Source organism: Haliotis rufescens, unplaced genomic scaffold (assembly GCF_023055435.1).
Source record: "Haliotis rufescens isolate VD_foot unplaced genomic scaffold, xgHalRufe1.0.p SCAF_8, whole genome shotgun sequence".
Classification (NCBI taxonomy): Eukaryota; Metazoa; Mollusca; class Gastropoda; order Lepetellida; family Haliotidae; genus Haliotis; species Haliotis rufescens.
The window spans coordinates 24,953,767-24,972,975 of NW_025964372.1; the positions used below are offsets into that span (position 1 = coordinate 24,953,767).

At 38.3% G+C, this 19,209-nt stretch overlaps 2 protein-coding genes across 7 annotated transcripts in view; one reads left to right on the forward strand and one right to left on the reverse strand.

The window, feature by feature from the left end:
- LOC124139282 (FK506-binding protein 15-like) overlaps window positions 1–4,737 on the reverse strand; it is an 84,463-nt gene extending 79,726 nt beyond the window's left edge. For all 6 annotated transcript variants that reach the window (XM_048389601.1, XM_048389600.1, XM_048389605.1 and 3 more), the window contains exon 1: window positions 4,597–4,737. In XM_048389601.1, the coding sequence (XP_048245558.1) occupies window positions 4,597–4,652 (56 nt within the window). In that variant the 5' untranslated portion in view covers window positions 4,653–4,737. The remainder of the gene's footprint in view (window positions 1–4,596) is intronic.
- A 282-nt stretch (window positions 4,738–5,019) lies between these two features.
- LOC124139281 (high affinity copper uptake protein 1-like) overlaps window positions 5,020–19,209 on the forward strand; it is a 51,839-nt gene continuing 37,649 nt past the window's right edge. The window contains exon 1 of the mRNA XM_046506226.2: window positions 5,020–5,617. Coding sequence (XP_046362182.2) covers window positions 5,615–5,617 — 3 coding nt within the window. The 5' untranslated portion in view covers window positions 5,020–5,614. The remainder of the gene's footprint in view (window positions 5,618–19,209) is intronic.

Here is a 19,209-nt window from a genome sequence, read left to right on the forward strand (position 1 = left end):
TGCAAGTAATTAAGTTTGGGCTAGAAAAACCAGTGGTTGATATTATGAGCAGCGCCCTACGTTGTCAGGGTAGGATAACATTAACTGTTTAATAGGCATTACTTTAGTTTAGTTTAGTTTGTTTGTTGCTTTACGCCGCACTCAGCAATATTCCAGCTATATGACGGCGGTCTGTAAATAATCGAGTCTGGACCAGATAATCCAGTGATTGATATCATGAGCATCGATCAACGCAATTGGAATTGATGCAATGCATCAAACAAGTCAGCGAGCCTGACCACCCGATCCCGTTAGTCGCCTTTTACGACAAGCATGGGTTGCTGAAGACCTATTCTACCCCAGATCTTCATGAGTCGGCGTTACTTTAAAGTTGACGGATGACAAAGAAGACACAACTTATGGATAACGACTTCCTTAATTACTGTAAAGGCCACATTTCAGTATAGATCCTTATACCGTTGTCAAGCAAGACTGAATAAACATGGGACAGAATATATATAGTAGGTGGAGGATTAACAGTAGAGGATTTATCAGTACCAACAACTGCATACATGATGGGTATTGACATGAGTAGGTCAAGTAATGACAACAGAAGGATAATATTGTCACAACACGATGGACAGACAGGACATGAGGTGGAAGCCAATTAGACAGGAAGCCACTAAACAGAAGTATACACAGGTATGGTGATTATTGCTTAATGAGTTCATAAGTAGGTGGACGGGATGAAAGCAATCTCATTAAAATCAGATCTTAGTTCTCGCTACCTCTACAAAGATCTGAGGACATCCCATTACAGGTCACGTCAGACCGACCTTGCGCGAACTTTGACCGACCAATGGAATGACCAATCAGAAGGCAGCTTTCTCGTGCTTTACGGCACTCATTTCAAATTGGCGACTACACTTCGAAACATATTTTGACAAATTCTCGATTACAAATTTGAAACCTGAACAAAAGAACATTCTGGAATGGCTAATAGATGGTCTAGATTGTATGGATACAGTCGTTAAACCCGTAACTATCGTTCGGAGTTAAAGTTTTCGAGGCTGCATGATCAGAAATCACATTCCGACTGTCACTTTCATAATCTGGTAAGCAATGCTCTGATTGGTCAGATGAAAGGTCGTTCTGACATGACCCGTAATGGGATGTCCTCAGATCTTTGTTTAGCTGTAGCGAGAACTGAGGTCTGATTTTAATGAGATTTGGATGAATGAGCCTTGATCTCTGTTGACTGATGGCCTGTGGCGGCGAATGTGGACTGCTTCTGGTTTCTCTCAGTGAAGTCATGGAGGTTGTTGGAGAGGGTTTGGACATTTTCCCAGTTGATCTTGTGATTGGGGCAGTTGCTGATATGGCCCAGAACAAAGACTGGCATCATCCCTACCCTCACTAACTGAGCCATCAACCTTTCTTCTGCTGACCCCAAAACCGAGATCAAACACCTCCGCCAAGTTTTCACTCATCTTTGTCAACGAGATTGGGTTGAAAATTGTTGAGGTGAGCGAAGAATTGACGGAGGTGTTTGATCTCAGGTTTCGGGTACCGAAACAAACATCACCTTTACAGTAATTGAAGAAGTTGTTATCCATAAACCGAGTCTAATTGTCTGATTGCCCTATCCTCTTGTTTGCCTCCATTGACAAGCAGTGGTTACATGAGACTAATTCTACCCTGCAGCCTCAACAAGATACACATTGTTATGTAATATTCCATGTGGGGAATTAAACCAGCTTGACTTTGGCATTACAGTGATTCCTCGCTATAACGCTACGTTCGGGGGCCAAATAATTGAGGACCCTTATAGATGACCAGCGGTCTAACGAAGGTCGAATCGTAGGTGGTAGATGACCAACAAAACAGTATACATGCTCTGCCTACCTAACACAATCTACGTTGCACGTTTCAGAGTCTAAAAATAGATTAGAATAAAAGTTGTTTATGATTCATAGTGTAAAAAAAGATTATCGAGTATTAATATGCGCTTTCAAAAAACACATTGTATCCCTTCAGCGAACTCAGGTTAATAAACAGGTATAACAAACTTGGTCACTAAAGTATGAAATGTGATATAAAACATCACTAGACATGATGATTTACCCTTTAAAATGTATTTCCTGCTCTCTAAGGCATTGTTTTATATGCAGAGATTAAGATTACCATATGTATTTTCTCGTAAACTAAGCGGAAATAGCAATCAGCTGTGCACACGTTTCCTCCCAATCTACCGGTGATTCAGTTAAAACGTACCCAATGGTACAACTTCAAAGAATTTTGATGCAATGGTCAGAAGAAATTCTATCTGATTTTTTATTTTTTATCAGGAATAATATATTCCAATATCGTGTTATTTCAGTTGGAGCTTCCACTATATTTGAATATACTTAAAATTATTAGAATCATAAGCATAGCACTTTCGTACAGGTGGCATGCAGGATATTTTTTTATGTATGGAACAATTTGACCAGTCACCGTAGAGAATTCACGCGCTACATGTATTTCGACTACGAAAACGTTATGTTGGCATTTAATAGTCAAACTGCCTCAAATTTGACTTTTAGCGAGTCATGGTACGGCATTTATGATATGTGTATCCATTCTCTTGCAACTAAAGCTTGTTTCAAGGCATCAATAGCGGTAATCTGACCATGGTTGCTGTAAATAACGGTGAGTTGTGCAATCTACCGATCACTTCGCATACAATTTTGCCGAAATTATTGTAAACATAATTATAATTGTTGACTGGTATTTCCGGTGTTACGCGATAGCGGTGATCAGCTGATAATGTTTTATGAGATGGGGGAAAACATTGTGTCATTGGAAAACTTGAGTTTATGTTAGCAAATGTTTGGAGCTGTGCTTTACCGCGCACTATAACCGAGTTAGCGCTATGTTGAAGAGCGCAATAGCGAGGGAACACTGTACCAGCAAACACTTGAACCACCTGCCCACCACATCTCCTCCTAAATAACATATAATCCAGGTCGTACAACTGCCACAACTACAGATTATTCAGAGAGCATTAAACAATGTTAAACAGTATTCAGCCTACCTTTAGAATACAGTACCACAAACTTTTCAAACACATGACAATACCCTATGACATAATTTGTAGTATTTTGTTGCCAGTCACACGGGTGAAGCAATGCCCTGTGACATCAAGGGTCATTGAGTATGCATAAGCTCCTCCCAGTGATCTTTCATATCAAAATGCAATGTCATTGAATATGCCCAGCGATGTTGAGAGTGTTGAATATTTGTTTACAAAATATAGCCTGCAGCGGGGCATTTTATACCTAGCGCTAGTTTATGACAGCACTTTTATTTACAATATATTTTTTTGCTTTTTTTTCATAATTCAAGTGGCTTAAATGATTATAAATGGAAACTATTATACATATATTATTTTTTAATATTATGCACAAGAACGCAGTTTATTAGGTATATTATACTGCCGGTGATAGGATAGGTTACCCCGAACTCTATCCTTAACCCTTGTAATATTTGTTTACAAAATATAGCCTACAGCGGGGCATTTTATACCTAGCGCTAGTTTCTGACAGCACTTTTATTTTCAATATATTTTTATTGCGTTTTTTTCATAATTCAAGTGGCTAAAATGATTATAAATGGAAACTATCATACATATATTTTTTTTTAATATTATGCACAAGAATGCAGTTTATTAGGTATATTATACTGCCGGTGATAGGATAGGTTCCCCCGAACTCTATCCTTAGCCCTTGGATCCCCTATACGATCAATCACCCCTTTACGATCATTAGGGTTAGGTACCCATTTAGTGGCTATTATAGATTCTATAGCGGTTCCTAATATTCTTCACACAAATACATATGTCATTCCTGCGTACCTGATAGTTCGACATTTGATGCCTTGAGCCGTTTTCAGTTCGCGCCATATCGGCTCATTCCTCACCACTCGGTATTTTGTAGATTACGGAATAGGACAAGTGTGCCAAATGGCATTGGGATCACTCGTAAGTGTCCGTAGTATAAAGTCAGGAGACACCATGCCTACCCGTAACCTTTGTAAGTGTCCGTCAACTATTCAGTTTCGTAACATCGTTGGCATGACTAGGTAAAATTGAACTTATAGTTTCACAGTGTGGATGTAGCTCAGTCAGTTAGCTGTCGGGCTAACAATCCGAAGATCCTATGTTCGCGTCCGACGGATTCTAAAAAATACTGGTTGCTTGTCTTTGAGACACGTGACCTACGACAGAGATCATCCTCACGAGAAGTTGTAATACAGGCCATAAGACAGGATTCTAAAGGGGCTCCCAATATTCACTGTACCGTACATGTTCATATGTGTTTCTTTTTTTTCAGTTTATTTACGACATAAAAAAACACTTTCCGTGCAATCTACAAAGGAAGGTATTTATCCCCAAAATACTGTCTTTTAAAATAGAATTTCCACAGCTAGTAAAACCGAAGAAATTGAATGTCTTTCACGGTAATCATGATAACAATACATGTTGTGTACATTATCTGTCACCGACGGATGTCACACCCCCTCGTGTAGAGAATTAATCTTAAGCGTGTAGCTTTCATTTTGATTGTCAGCACATACCCTCCTCCTCCTCCCGACACGAAATCCTGATCCTCATCATCTCCGCCGAAAAACATGACGCAGATTACTTCATAAATAGTTATTTAGCAGAAGTTGAAACTCCAAATTTCTCTGATCATGAGACTTCCTTCATGATACACATAAAGCTATATGAAGATAATTTCGAATGATTTTACTCCAGCGTTGTATTTAAAAAAAAATGACTTGTTGATTAGTGAAAATAGTATTGACAAAAACAAAACATATAGACTATAATAATAGTTCACTATCCTTCAATTTCGATGCCAAATTTTAATAATACGCAGCGAACTGAGTTACATTTCCGGTTGTTAATTTCCGTTCTTAGAATTAAACTGGTTACACTGTTGGTACGCGACGCAAGCTAGTTTAGGTAGACAGGATCCAGTCTATCTTTGAACGTGAATGAAACAATCGAAACCAAACACTTTTTTTATATTTATGAGTTAAGTTTTGGCTTTTAAAAATTAAGTGATATGCACATGAAGTAGCACTTTCGTCACTTCCAACTATTTCAAATCACTGGCCATTAAAATATTTCAGATTGACACCTGCCAAGCCCAGGGTCTCATTCGAAGTGGGTGTGGCTTATGTTACTGTGAATCGGCAACCTGTTTTAGAGTTAATTGTAGTCTAATCAATGTTGTAATCGGCTGTCGAAGTGTTAAAATATCCGCTACTCTGTTAAAATATATCTGTGTCAATTGAGAAGGAAGACTGAAATATTAAGCTGCAATTACAATTATTTCGTGGCGACTTTATAGAACATGCCCGTGGCGGATCTGATTAGCTGACATTCACGTGACGTAGATTTAGATGACCCGTGTCAGGTCACCGCGAGAGAAACAGTTCGCTGATACGCAGGTGAGCCTGTCTAAGAAGTTGCTCTTAGTGTGATTGGACGTGGGATACTCTGAACTATTAAGCTTTGGAAAGTCGGATCTGATTCCTAATACACTGTCACTTCTCAAGTTGAAATCCACGACAGACAACACTAGACATGGTAAGTAAAAGTGGTTTCAATCTGTAATACATATTGTTCTGCTATCTGACTGTCCAGCTGATATCATTATCAGTATGTTTAAGTATTTGAATAAGAGAGACTGATACCGTGTGATTATGATGATGAAAAAATATTGGAGAAGTAAGAATCTTGTCAGATAGATATTAGGCCTAGATCTATATCTTCTTTTTAACGTTTTGCTAAAAGATTGTTACATCATACCACACAGTCATTCCACATCAAACAGACTACATTAATTTTCATTGAAAGTGGTCAAAACCTTTGTAATAGTCACACTTTCTTTTATTTTATTGAAACACCCAAGAAACAACACTGTACCTGTAGATAATATAGTGGTTTCAGCCCAATGGCACTGTATAACAATGTCTAACTTGAAGTAGGAACATGTAGAAGATAACTTTAACATGCCAAATTTAGATATTTATTTTGTATCATTCTAATTTTTTTAGAAACGCTGATATGTGTTGATGTTGAAATAGAATTATATCAGATTGTTTAGCATATTAATTTAACATATTTAACCAGATATATAAATTGGCACTAGCCTCAGTCAGTTTTACCAGTGCTAAGCATGCTAAAGGTATTCTGAGAGCTGGTAGAATTTTGAACATTTGGGGTTTTCCTATGTTGTGTTACCACTATTTAGGCCAGTAGACTTTCTTGGTTTATGTCTATCCCTGTCAACATTCAGTTATTGAAAGTCCACATTGTCATGTGATTGTCAAAATGTATTTATTTGTCAAACCCTGATCCCTGTTGATTATTTGTCTGTGGTGTAGTCAAATTACAATACAAGGTCAACTGCACATAATAATAATCATCATCGTTGTGGTGTCGAGGTGAAAATCTTTGATCACCCGGATGCTCTTTCTAGGTTTTACGACACAATTCCCATAATGCTCCTGGGTTTCACCAAACTGTGGTAAATGTCTAAGACCGGCATCACTTCGGGGTTTTCCAGCCATGAAGCAGTGACTCCCGTGATCAAACAGAACTGCTGCTCAAAGCGGCGTTAAAACCAACTCACTCACTTAATGACTACTCATTGTCAGCAATGGTGTGTTGTTTTGTCATTACTGATTAAAAAGTTGAAGTTGTCAACAGACAACTTGAATAAACAAACCAACAAAGAAACAACTAGCATCATGTGAAGATTTAAGAATTTGGTAGAGAATCAAACCATTTGTGCACTCAGAGCTCCAGATAAGCTCTTGGTGTTGTGGGTATTTTACCCATGCATTTTAAAATCACTGGGTATCAGTAATTCTATTTGGGTATTCAAATTTCTTTTACCCACTAGTTTTTACACATGTGGGTATATAAGTTAAATATTTAAAAACACTATTCATCTAGTCCCTGCAAACTGTTGTTGTGTGGGTTCGAGAGCTTTATAAGACTAAAAAATACCACGATACTTCCACAAGAAAGTGTGATTGCAAATGATCATGATGTAACTGTCATCGTTGAGTTTGGCAAAGTTGACGGAATGCCGTTTATAATTTCAAAATAAGTTGCTGATTTGCCAATCGAATACACAGGGTTATTTTGATGATACGCACAAGTTTGATTTTTGTAGCGTATCTTTAATGTTTGTTGCGTTTTTGATATGATTGAGTATTATTTTACTGCGTATATCTGCATTTTTTATGCGTATTTTACGCAAATACGCAGCTTATCTGGAGCTCTGGCACTGACTATTATAGTCATAACAGTTATCACATCATAGTGCAATAGTTTGTTTTCTTCTATTAAAAAGTCTAAAAGGCTGGTATATCGTGTATGTCAAATAGACTGTCCTCATTGTCAATTGTTGTACTATATAAGATGGCAACGTGATAAATCGCAAAGAACGATGAAGAACGAAGCATGGTTTATTTCACGATAAAACATTGTTCAATCATGATGTCATTCCTGGAGATTTGAGCATGCGCTTGAAACTTGATGACGTCGTAAATTGGACGATGTTATTTTTGAGAGGGAAGTGTCTAGTGAGTCGTCTTCCCCATAGATGTAGATAAACGCAAAGACAGTACAATCGCGTCCAAAAGTGGGAGAGATAAGTCAATCGTTATTGGGAGAAAAGGGACAGATAATCAACGTGAGAATGGTGAAAATATGAGGGAAAGACCAAATTTAATCACCCTGTTCATAAAATGGATTTGTCCGACATTGCCGAGGTCGGGTTCTATTCAGGGAGTCATCATTATTTAAATATGGGTGGATATTTTTAAAGCTTGTACATTTTTTAACATCATTTAAGAGGCTGTACATTATATTCATATCCCAAAATAAACGTCGCGCTGTCGTTTATCGTACAATAAAACACTGCAGGGAGAATAAACCTCTCGGGGCTGCGCAACTCATAGTTTATTCTCCCTGCAGTGTTTTATTGTACAATAAACAACTCCCACTCATCACTTGTTTCTTAAAGGGCAAGTTCACACGGAAATTAACCTATTTTTCTTGTACTTTTTCCACATTAAAAGTGTTAACCTAGAAGTGTCATAGACAAAAATATAAAAATATCACAATTAATTAACATATTTTTCGCATTAAAACGATTTATATTTTTCACATTTACCAAGTGTTCTATTTCCACAACAAAAACACCATGGCTTATGCCCCTTGCAATATGAGGTCATTGGTGCCAATTGATAAACATTATGACGTCATCATGCTTTGTTAGAGCCGCTTCACGTGGTGTAGGTCTAGGTGTGTGATTCTAGCGTTGCAGATGCCAGCCAGCATAGTGTTATGCTGAGTTACCACTGCGCCTGAGTGTGTCGTAGGCCATGTTGTTTTACCGCAAACTGGTACTTGATATCTTTTGCGTTGAGAATAGACAGGGACCCAGTTGAATTGGCACCAATTACGTCATAATCTAAGGGGGATAACTCAGGCCTGTTTAGCGCGAAAAACGAAGGCCTTATAACGGCATATCATTTTCACACTATTGTGAGCTTCCTACTTTCACTGTGAAAAAAATGAGTGTATATTTTCAAACACAGATACTAATTAATTCTAAAATTGCGTTTTGTTTAGAAAAAGAAAGAAAGTGATTTTTGCATGTACACTTCCCTTTTAAATAGACTGTATTATCATGTTGACCATAGAAACAACTGATCAGCGGATTGGTACTTTTTGATACAACGGACAGTATGGTAAACCACATGACTTAAGAGTGTTGTCATTGTCATTGAGAAAATCCTCTGTTATTTGAATTTCAACTGTGGAAGGGTATACATTTGACAGGTTTTTGTGGATATTACACACTGCAAGTTCCTTTGGTAGGCCGGATGTGTGTACAACCCTAAATACAAGGAGTCTGTGTTTTCTCTGTCATCATGAGGATCATATTTACTCTAGGAGTTTTGATAAATTGACAGTTATGTTTGTTTGTTTCTTTCTTCTTTTAATGCCACACTCGGCAATAATCAAGCTATATGATGGCTGTAAATAATCGAGTCTGAAGCAGACAATCCAGTGATTGACATCATGATCTTCGATCCACGTAATTGGGATACGATGACATGCACCAACCAAGTCAGCGAGCTTGATCACCTGATCCTGTAAGTCGCCTCTTATGACAAGCATAGTGGCCTCTTACAGCAAGGGTGTAACATATATAAACTAATAACAATATGAGATGTTGCAACTTTTATATTTTTTACTTCAGTTATATATATGTGTGATGCTTACATTTGATTAGAAGAAAGAACTGTAAAAAATACTACAGGGACACAATTTGAAAAAGATGTACTGGGTAATTATGCCAAGTTCTGAAGTTCTGGTTTTCATACGTATTTGTCTGTTAGCAGCTCAAAATTAATTGGCTGTTGGTAATTTAAAGTAAGACAAGTTCTATGGATGAACAACTTCTTTATTACAATTAGTGCGACGTTTCGGTGTAGATACTAACACCTTGATGGATGAACAACTTCTTTATTACAATTAGTGCGACGTTTCGGTGTAGATACTAACACCTTGATCAAGGTGTTAGGATCTACACCGAAACGTCGCACTAATTGTAATAAAGAAGTTGTTCATCCATAGAACTCGTCTTAATTCATCACACCAACTTCTAAATGCTACTGAAAGGAGTGTTGGTAATTTAGTTTGTGTATTTTACACAAATACGCAGATGATACGGAGCTTTTGCTTCAGATAATAAATATCGTCACAAGGTGTGTTTTGTTAAAAGGTATGACTTTCAAGTGTGACCTTTGCATCAGCATGTATTGCAACTGTGCCTAGTGTGCAAAAAAGCTACCAAAATTAAAAAAGTTCTCTCGTATATGTAAATCAATACGACCATAAAAATGTGAAAAATCAATTTAATATCTGTTACGAATTCAGGCTGCGGACCCCTAGTTACCCCTTCATAATATTTGACTCATGATTTACAATTTGGGTTTACTTTATTCATTACCTTTGCAGAATCAAATTTCTGGAAAAATACACTGTCGTTTATTTAAGCTTGTGAAATTTGAAACAGGTTAGTAAATTTGAAGGCATGCTAACCCACCTGGCCAGCGGTATTTTGAGACTATTTCCCACACTGACTCTGCCGCTACCATTATAACAGTTGGTGCCCTTATACAAGGAATTTCGCACCATGCTTTTCAAATCAACAACAACCTGAGTTTATTTACATTTTACGAGAAACATGCAAGTCGTCAACGTGTGACCTGGACCAGTAGCCATGTTGCAGTATTGACTGCTATGTGGAGATGGGTTGGACAGTCAGCTGTACAAGGCTGCTGTAAATGTGATATATTGCAGGACACTGACAGTCAGACTGCATATATTCACATATACTGATAACAGGCTGGCTGTTCATAATGGGATTTCAATTGTGTATGTTTCAAGAGCGTGGCAATATATATAATATCAATATATGAGAATACAGCAGGTGGGGGTGCTAACCACCTTTTTGAAGGATACCACCAAATATTTAAATATTTAGCCCTCTATTTTTGTTGTATTACTATTTGTCATTATTAAGTGTCCGGCTTCAGTTAGAAAGCTTGATCAACTTCTTGACCAGTCTCTTTGTAATCGTTATGAACGCTGCCGGAAAAGACCGAATATTTCCATGGCAGTCCTTATTTTCTTGTGTATTACACATTGGTAACAGAAAACAGCATTGTAGAAGGATATATAATTGTATTGTAACTATCATCGGATTTTGGTTTGATTTTCATTTGATCTGTCTTTGTTCACTACTAGCTGATTAGACTTGCACAAGTCTAAGGCAATAATTGTTACTTAAAGTCACATTTTCTAGATTATATAAATAAATAGAACATATTGTCCTTATGACCATGTATGACAGGCCATCTTCCCGAGGCAAGAGAGTTAACTGGCTATTAAAGTCCAGTTTCCACCCTTGCCGAACAAGGCTGGTATTATGGAGTTGGATTTTGGCTGGACTAACGAGTCTATGCATAGTCCATTCAAAATCGCGCACCTAAATCGAAATCCGGTTCGTAAACTATCCTGCAGATTTTGGTCGATTGTGCAGTGCCAACTCGTTGTCAACAGATATTTTTCGGAATCTTTTCAAATTTTTAATCAAGGTGCTCAAGTGATTTGATGTACTTCGCGATGTAAGACCCGTTTTCTCACAATATAGATCTTGATTATCGATCAGATCATCTTGACTGGGCGCTGCCATTTCGTTTGAAGCAAATGCAAGTGATACGAGAGGTGGAATCTGATTGGTCCATAGGAGAGACATAGAAGGGACTTAATTTGTAACAGCCACTGGTGGCGCTACGATTGAGCCCAGTAATTCCAGCCAAGTTCAGCAAGGGTGGAAACTGGACTTTTAGAGTCAGTTAACAACCTTGCCTCGGGAAGATGATGACAGACTGGCGTCCTTGGACTTTGTACTGTCTGCTCTAGACTTGCTTACTATAAGGATAGATTTACTGTACGCCCATGGACATCATTCAGTACAGCCTTGGAGCAAGGCTACAACTTGATCTCCAAAAACAAATTTAACGCATGTATGATTTTAATAAGCATCCACTTTGTCAATTTTCTGAGCATCCACAACGCTTATGTTGGTGAATACAGTATATATAGGTGATTGACCCATGAAGATCCGGGGTAGAATAGGTCTTCAGCAACCCATGCTTGCCGTAACTGCGACTATGCTTGTTGTAAGAGGTGACTAACGGGATCAGGTTGTCAAGCTCACTGACTTGGTTGATGCATAACATCATATCCTGTTTGTGTGGATTGATGCTCATGAAATCAATCACTGGATTGTCTGGTCCATACACGATTATTTACATACTGCCGTCATTATACTGGAATATTGCTGAGTGCGGTGTTAAACAACAAACAAACAAACAATAGAAGCGATTTGCTATTCCTAGTGTAAATACTCAGTTACATTTAGGTTGTTCCAATGTGATCCATTGCAGCTCCTTCCCAAAAGGGGGCACGGGTGACCCAGTCGTCTAAGGCGCCCCAATTCCCAGAGTTGCGTCCCTTGGGCACGCCAGAAACCTATGAATGTGGGTTCGAATCTCGGTTCGCCCCAATTATGTTTCTAGGTTTGTCAGCACCATACCGTGCTCGTGGGTTTCACCGAAGTGGTAAACGTCTAAGACCTGCATCACTTTGGGCTTTCCTCCAACATTAAGCTGACACGCTGTGATATAACTGGAATACTGTTAAAAGCGGCGTTAAACCAAAATCACTCACTCACTCCTTGCCAAAAATAAATGTCTCTAAAACGATACTGACATAAAGGATCAAAGGTTACAGATATGTTGGACTCTACCACCATGGCGTGGTAGACTGCGACAGGTAGAATTTTATCATTGTTATTTGAGAAAAAATACATCTCAGAATTTTAAACTCATACTCCAAAAAAATGTAACAAATTATGTTTGAAACTTAAGAAATGGTAAATAAATCTGTACATTGTACACTGAAAGTGTTGGGTGATATTTTGTTACATTAGGTAAGAGTCAGGTTGAGATGCTGAAAGTCATCATTAACAGGCTCAGTGATTGATGAAGGATGACTTTGTATGAGTCATTGTTACATTGAGATCTCGCCTTATAAACTACAAAGCATGTGCGGGCCCCTAGACCTGGGTAGTTAGCAGCTGGTCACCTGTCTCCAGCCAGGTTTCCTCACAGTCACGAGTCAGGGAGCCCAATTACGTGTGTGCACTGACCTAATTTACACACAGACTGCTGATATTCGTCAAGTCATCCGTCAGTCTGACAGTTTTTGATAAATGGGTTTCCAGTTCATTATTGTTGAAATAGGTTATGATGATGGAATTGGGTGTCGTCTATAAGAGTTGACTCAATCCTGACATGGAATATGGATTGTGCTCTTACCATCGACCACTGGTTTGGGGTTATGATTGTTACAAATGGGAAGAAAATCATGTTATGAGGTCATGTACTGATGATAATGATCCATGTACCAGGATCCGGTGAGAAGTAATCTATGTACCTAAGGATCTGGTGACAAGTAATCCATGTACCAGGATCCGGTGAGAAGTAATCTATGTACCTAAGGATCTGGTGACAAGTAATCCATGTACCAGGATCTGGTGACAAATAATCCATGTACCAGGATCTGGTGACAAATAATCCATGTACCTAGATCTGGTGACAAATAATCCATGTACCTAGATCTGGTGACAAATAATCCATGTACCAGGATCTGGTGTCAAATAATCCATGTACCAGGATCTGGTGTCAAATAATCCATGTACCGGGCTTCTGTGACAAATAATCCATGTACCTAGATCTGGTGACAAATAATCCATGTACCTAGATCTGGTGACAAATAATCCATTTACCAGGATCCGGTGACAAATAATCCATGTACCAGGATTCAGTGACAAATAATCCATGTATTAGGTTTCGGTGACAAATAGTCCATGTATTAGGTTTCGGTGACAAATAGTCCATGTTCCAGGATCCGGTGACAAATAATCCATGTACTGGGCTTCAGTGACAAATAATCCATGTATAAGGATCCAGTGACAAATAATCCATGTACCAGGATCCGGTGCTTGTGGTTTGGAATGTCATATTCACTGATATTATGATCTTTGGTTTGTCAACACACATTTTCAGCCTTAGAAATTTGTAGAAAAGTGTAAACCTGATTTCACTAGTCCTCAGAGTTTGAAGTAAGTCCTGCTTATACCATGTATACAAGACAAACATGTTTCCTTAAGGATGTTTACATTTTTTTGTCAGTCTTAATTAATTCTAATTGTGGTAAAATTGAAGAACTGGTTCCAAATCATTGCTGTCAAATACTCTAGACAATTAGGACAACCATCTGTGGTCTTGTCCGTAGCACAATTTAGTAGTCGCAGGCTAGCAGACTAGCTTGAATTTTGAATGCTGTGTGTTTCACCAAATCCAAATGTAAATCTGGAAATTAATGCGTCTCAAAAAATCTTTTACGACTGTTGTAGGGCTGGGACGGGTTACTCGGGTACTCGGTCGGGTGGGTACTGAGTAGGACCCGGGTACCCACAGGACTACCCGGACCCGTGGTCAGTCACATGATTATATTGTTTAATGGAAAATATTATCTAGAACTCTATGGTTGCACTATAAGTGACAAATGATCACATTTCTTTCCGACTATGCACACATTCCTTCTGACTTTATATGTTTGCATAAAGATAAAACTTGAGTCAACTTCAGTGTATGCATGACCAGATCATTTTATACCTGTATCTAAATACATTTTGACAGGAGTACGGCCAAACGTTTCCCAATTGGACATTTTGTACCTATCTCTTGAGACCTACAGCGGGTACCGGGTAGGGTCAGGTAATAGGGGGTGGGTACCCAGGTAGTAAATTTGGACACGTCCAAGCCTTAGACTGTTGACCCTAGCCAAAAATGCGACTCAATATCAATGCGACTCCCCCACCCCATCCCGAGTGGACTGATACATATCCTTGCCTTAATCCAATCATACAGCAAATAGCACTGCTTATTAGCACTGAGTAGAACACTTCCGTAAAAACAATAAACAGTGTTATCCTAAAAACAACACACAGTTTATATGTTTACTCTGTTGACTGGCATTGAGGAAGTTCAAAGGCAATAAAATAATTGAACCAACAACAGTTCACTGGTTGGTATGGAGAGCTCTTGATTCCTGAGCAGTGATAACTCACTCCGGGCAGCCCATTGTGTAATTCCTATTCTTTAAATAACATTGGTATACATGTACTTGTACTTGACTTAAAAACCTTTAAAGCACTAGGCATATACCTAATCAAAACAGGCCTACTTGGTCGCTTTTAAAAATAGAAGTACAACAAACAAGCTGCCAATAAACCCTAAAATTCTAAACGTATAAAAACACACAAACACATTTTAGTCCCCCCCCCCCCCTCCCTCCACCTTTTATGGCATATTTCAAAATTCCATAATTGTTCTCCAAATTAAGTAAGCAACCCTAAAGAGCCCCACCTAGGTTGCCTCATCTTTTCGGACATACCCTTTTTGACCAAACACCAAATGGCCTGGCGGGCCTGTGCGCGAAATATGCATATGTCGGAAAGCGCATGTTAAATTCCTAATTTAAGTAAGTAAGTATGTACTTGTTACAACTGCTGCTCAATAAACTGTGTTTGTGTTTATGTTCAAGTTGGTATTTCCGCTATCCACTTTTTAAGTGTGCAGTGAGGACGTCTTATTGTTGACAGCCATTGGAGACCTAAATGCCAAGAATGCGAGCAAGGACCACTCACATTTTCGCATTTAATTCACGCTAGCGTTAATGTCAAGATTTACAGTAAATTCTAATCTAAAAGTATGAATACACAGCAGGGTCATCACTCGTTGATTTCCATAATTAAGCCAGACTCAGTCTATGGTTAACATGATTCAGTTAGTTGTGGTTTATTGATGCAAGCACCTGTCATTTTGCTGTTCTTTATTGCTACAGATGTTGCAGTTACCTGCTTGGTGGGGACTGTTGAAATAGACACCTGTTCATCTCATGCCTCCCTTGTTAGCATTGTTATAGAGACAGGTGATACTGGTTGTATTGATTTATGGAAATATTTTGGTTAATATTGCATTTAATTTGAAAAACCAGATATGATAGGCTTGCCTATGTGTGTATCATGGTGTCATGTTCATATTACGCTACATTGTTGAAATTAAATATCCAGATATGGTTAGTGTCACTGTGAGTTGATCACTGTTTATTGTTCTTCTTATGCAACATTGTTGAATTTGAATAGCCAGGTAGGTAATGGTGGCTGTGAGTTGATCACTGTTTATTGTTCTTGTTATGCAACATTGTTGAATTTGAATAACCATGATAACCAGATATGGTAAGGCGGGGGATATAGAAACGGGCTCCGTCCGTCCGTATGTATGTCCGCCCGTTACGTTTCGTTTCCGGAGCATAACTCAGAAACCATTCAATATTTTTCATGAAACTTTGCAGGTCTGTCAAGTGTCAAGTACATGCTGAACTTGGGCCTTTTGCTAATTAGAAATTTTTGAAATTTTTATTTTTTACGTTTCCATGGCAACGAGATGAACTTAAGTTCTGTGAGGGTAGGGTTTGTTTCAGGAGCATAACTCATAAACCGTTCAATATTTTTTCATTAAACTTTGCAGGTTTGTCAGGTACATGCTGAACTGGTGCCTTTTGCTATTTAAATTTTTTAGAAATTTTTATTTTTTACGTTTCCATGGCAACAAGATGGACTTAGGTTCCAAACTCTTTTTTTTTGTACAATTCTTTTGACAAGTTCCACATTGGTTAAAAAGGTTAGGGTTTGTTTAGATCTAATAATGTCATAAATTCTGCAACAGGGGCGGGGGATATAGCCACATTAGTGGCAAACTCTTGTTGTTCTTGTTATAGAACATTGTTGAATTTGAATAACCAGATATGGTAAGGGTGGCTGTGATTTTTTTGTCATTGTTTGCTAATCCTGACATTGTTGAATTTGAACAACCAAATATGGTAACGGTGACTATGAGGATTTGGACATTAATATATGAAACCTTGACATCATTGAATTTAATACATGTATAAATATACTATACAAAATTATTATTAACTACCATGAGAGGTTATTATTATTCTGAAATCTTTTTACATATTCAAACTGAGGAGCCTGCAGTAAGTTGTCGTCTGCTGATCTGGTAACAGGAGAGTGGGTAAATGGCACAACCATTCCTAGCAGGAGAAAGTAATCTTGTTCCCAAAGTGTAGATAGGTCACTCAGTGAAAGTTCATCTTTGGATGAAGCGTCTGTAGCTGGACATATGTTACAAAGCCACCATCTTGTCATCTTCGCTGCCACCATAGAGGAGGTAGGGCTATCTGCATTTCTGTCTTCGTCTGTTTGTTGCTGAGATCGACTTCAGATCTGGTCTGGGAAAGCATTGGTATGATCTTACGTCTTTGTCTGTAGTGGGAACTCTCGGACTGCTGAATGATGGTTACTTGTGGGTTAAACATATTTATTCACAAGAAGTCAACAGGTTTCAGGATAAGTTCTTCCAACTTCCAACTTGTCCTCTCCCTGGTATTTACAAACTTCAAAAGTCAAAGTATTTTTTCTGACATGGGTAAGAAACTTGTGACATAAACTAAGAAGGCTTTTGGCGATTGTTTGTATAAGAACATTTGATTTCAAGGCTGCGGTTTAAACTGTTTAAATTCCCTGACCTGAGGTTAATGTGGTGTGACAATGTAAATGTTCCGTGTTGATGAGATATTTGAGAACGTCAAGGAAACCACGGCATTCATATGTAGATGAAGTCATAGCATTGAGTTACCTGCCTTGCTGTGTCAGTGTATGCCAGCTTTAACTTTTATGTTCACTGGAATAATACCTGCAGATGTGGTTCTCATGTGACTCGTCTACTGTTTCTCGATTTGTTTAAATCTCACAGGGGCGGTCGGGTAGCCTAGTGGTAAAAGCATTCGCTTGTCACGCCGACCCGGGTTCGATTCCCGACATGGGCACAATGTGTGAAGCCCATTTCTGGTGTCCCCCGCCATAACATTGCTGGAATATTGCTAAAAGCGGCGTAAAATCAAACTCACTCACTCACTCAAATCTCACATTTCAACCATACTCACTCAGTTTGAACAATTATTTCATCAGTGTAAGTGAATTCAGGCTGCTTCTGCATGGTTTTCACCTGGGGTGACTATTATAGTCTGGAAATCACTATTGCGATAGCTATTGATATTGAAAGAATCTATTGCAATAACTATTGATATTGCAAGCAACTATTGCGATAAATATCGATAGTTTTCAGTGTCAGTTCAGTTCATTATATCCATTGTTCATTATATACGTTTTCGCTCGGAAATGTCCGCCATCTTGGATAAAACAAAAGACAATACACATAATTGCAGCATTGACTTGTTTTAGCAGTGATCACTTCATAGCATTCAATCGATAACATTTCATAACATTCATTTAAGTTTAACAAGGTTGATCCGTCACCGCTGATTGTGTTGATTCGCCACGATTGTGTTGATTTGCCGCTGATTGCATACAGCCAACTTTCAGTGACACTTGACACTGAGTGAGATTTCTAAGTTCGCTATACACGTCACTCATTAGTGGTAGATTGCCTTGTTGGTGATCAGATATAAGTTGTCTGTATCTGTTAGTACACTGTAGAGAGTTCGTTATATGCGTAAATTTTATAAGATATTATATAGGAGATAAATCGGGGTTTTTTAACAGTTGGTTGTATCCGTTTCTTCGCTATATCCGTGTTCTTTATATCCGCGTTCTACTGTACTTTATTTGCCAGTCTACAGGGACTGGCAGTCACATGAATTACCTCTCAAAGCCTAATTTTACCGGTATTAACTGGTAAGTACCGGTAAACGGGAACGCTGTTAATGAGACTTAAAAACATCCAGCATGTCAAGCACACAATATTTTGCTCAAGAATATCAAAAGGTCTTTTAGTAAATCTTTTCTCTGGTGATGTCAGGCCATGGTGGGGGTCCATTGAAATATGATAGGTGATCGTGACAACACATGTATAGGTACCCCAGTTTAATGTAGTGTATGGCACACTGACCTTGTATTGTAGTCAATCCGTAGAGCATGCCTGGACTCAAGCTTGTTTACATTGTGTGAAATAACTCCTTGCCATTTCAGCGGAGAAGTTGTTTTGTATTGAAAATAACTTAATTTTATGTGAGCTTTTGCCATGTCTGTCTGTCTGTCTGTCTGTCTGTGTTTATCCATTTTAAATTTATGAACTCTTCTGCAAAACTACGGCTCATAACATAATGTATTTGTTTTAAAAAATGTCAACAATGGGATGTGTGAAATCAGTTCAATATCCAATATTGTCTAGCATATGCTCTTTGTCCTTGTAAGAATTTATATTCTTTATACTGGTTTACCTTGTTTTCAATATTGAACAACTCCATGCATTGTTTGGTGACTTTTCTGTCTAGGGGTTTATCTAGACCTGCTCAGAGGATGAGTATTCATCCCCAAGTCTGCAGCAAATGACAGCAAAGATTCCCAATTCAAATTAAAAAATTAACAG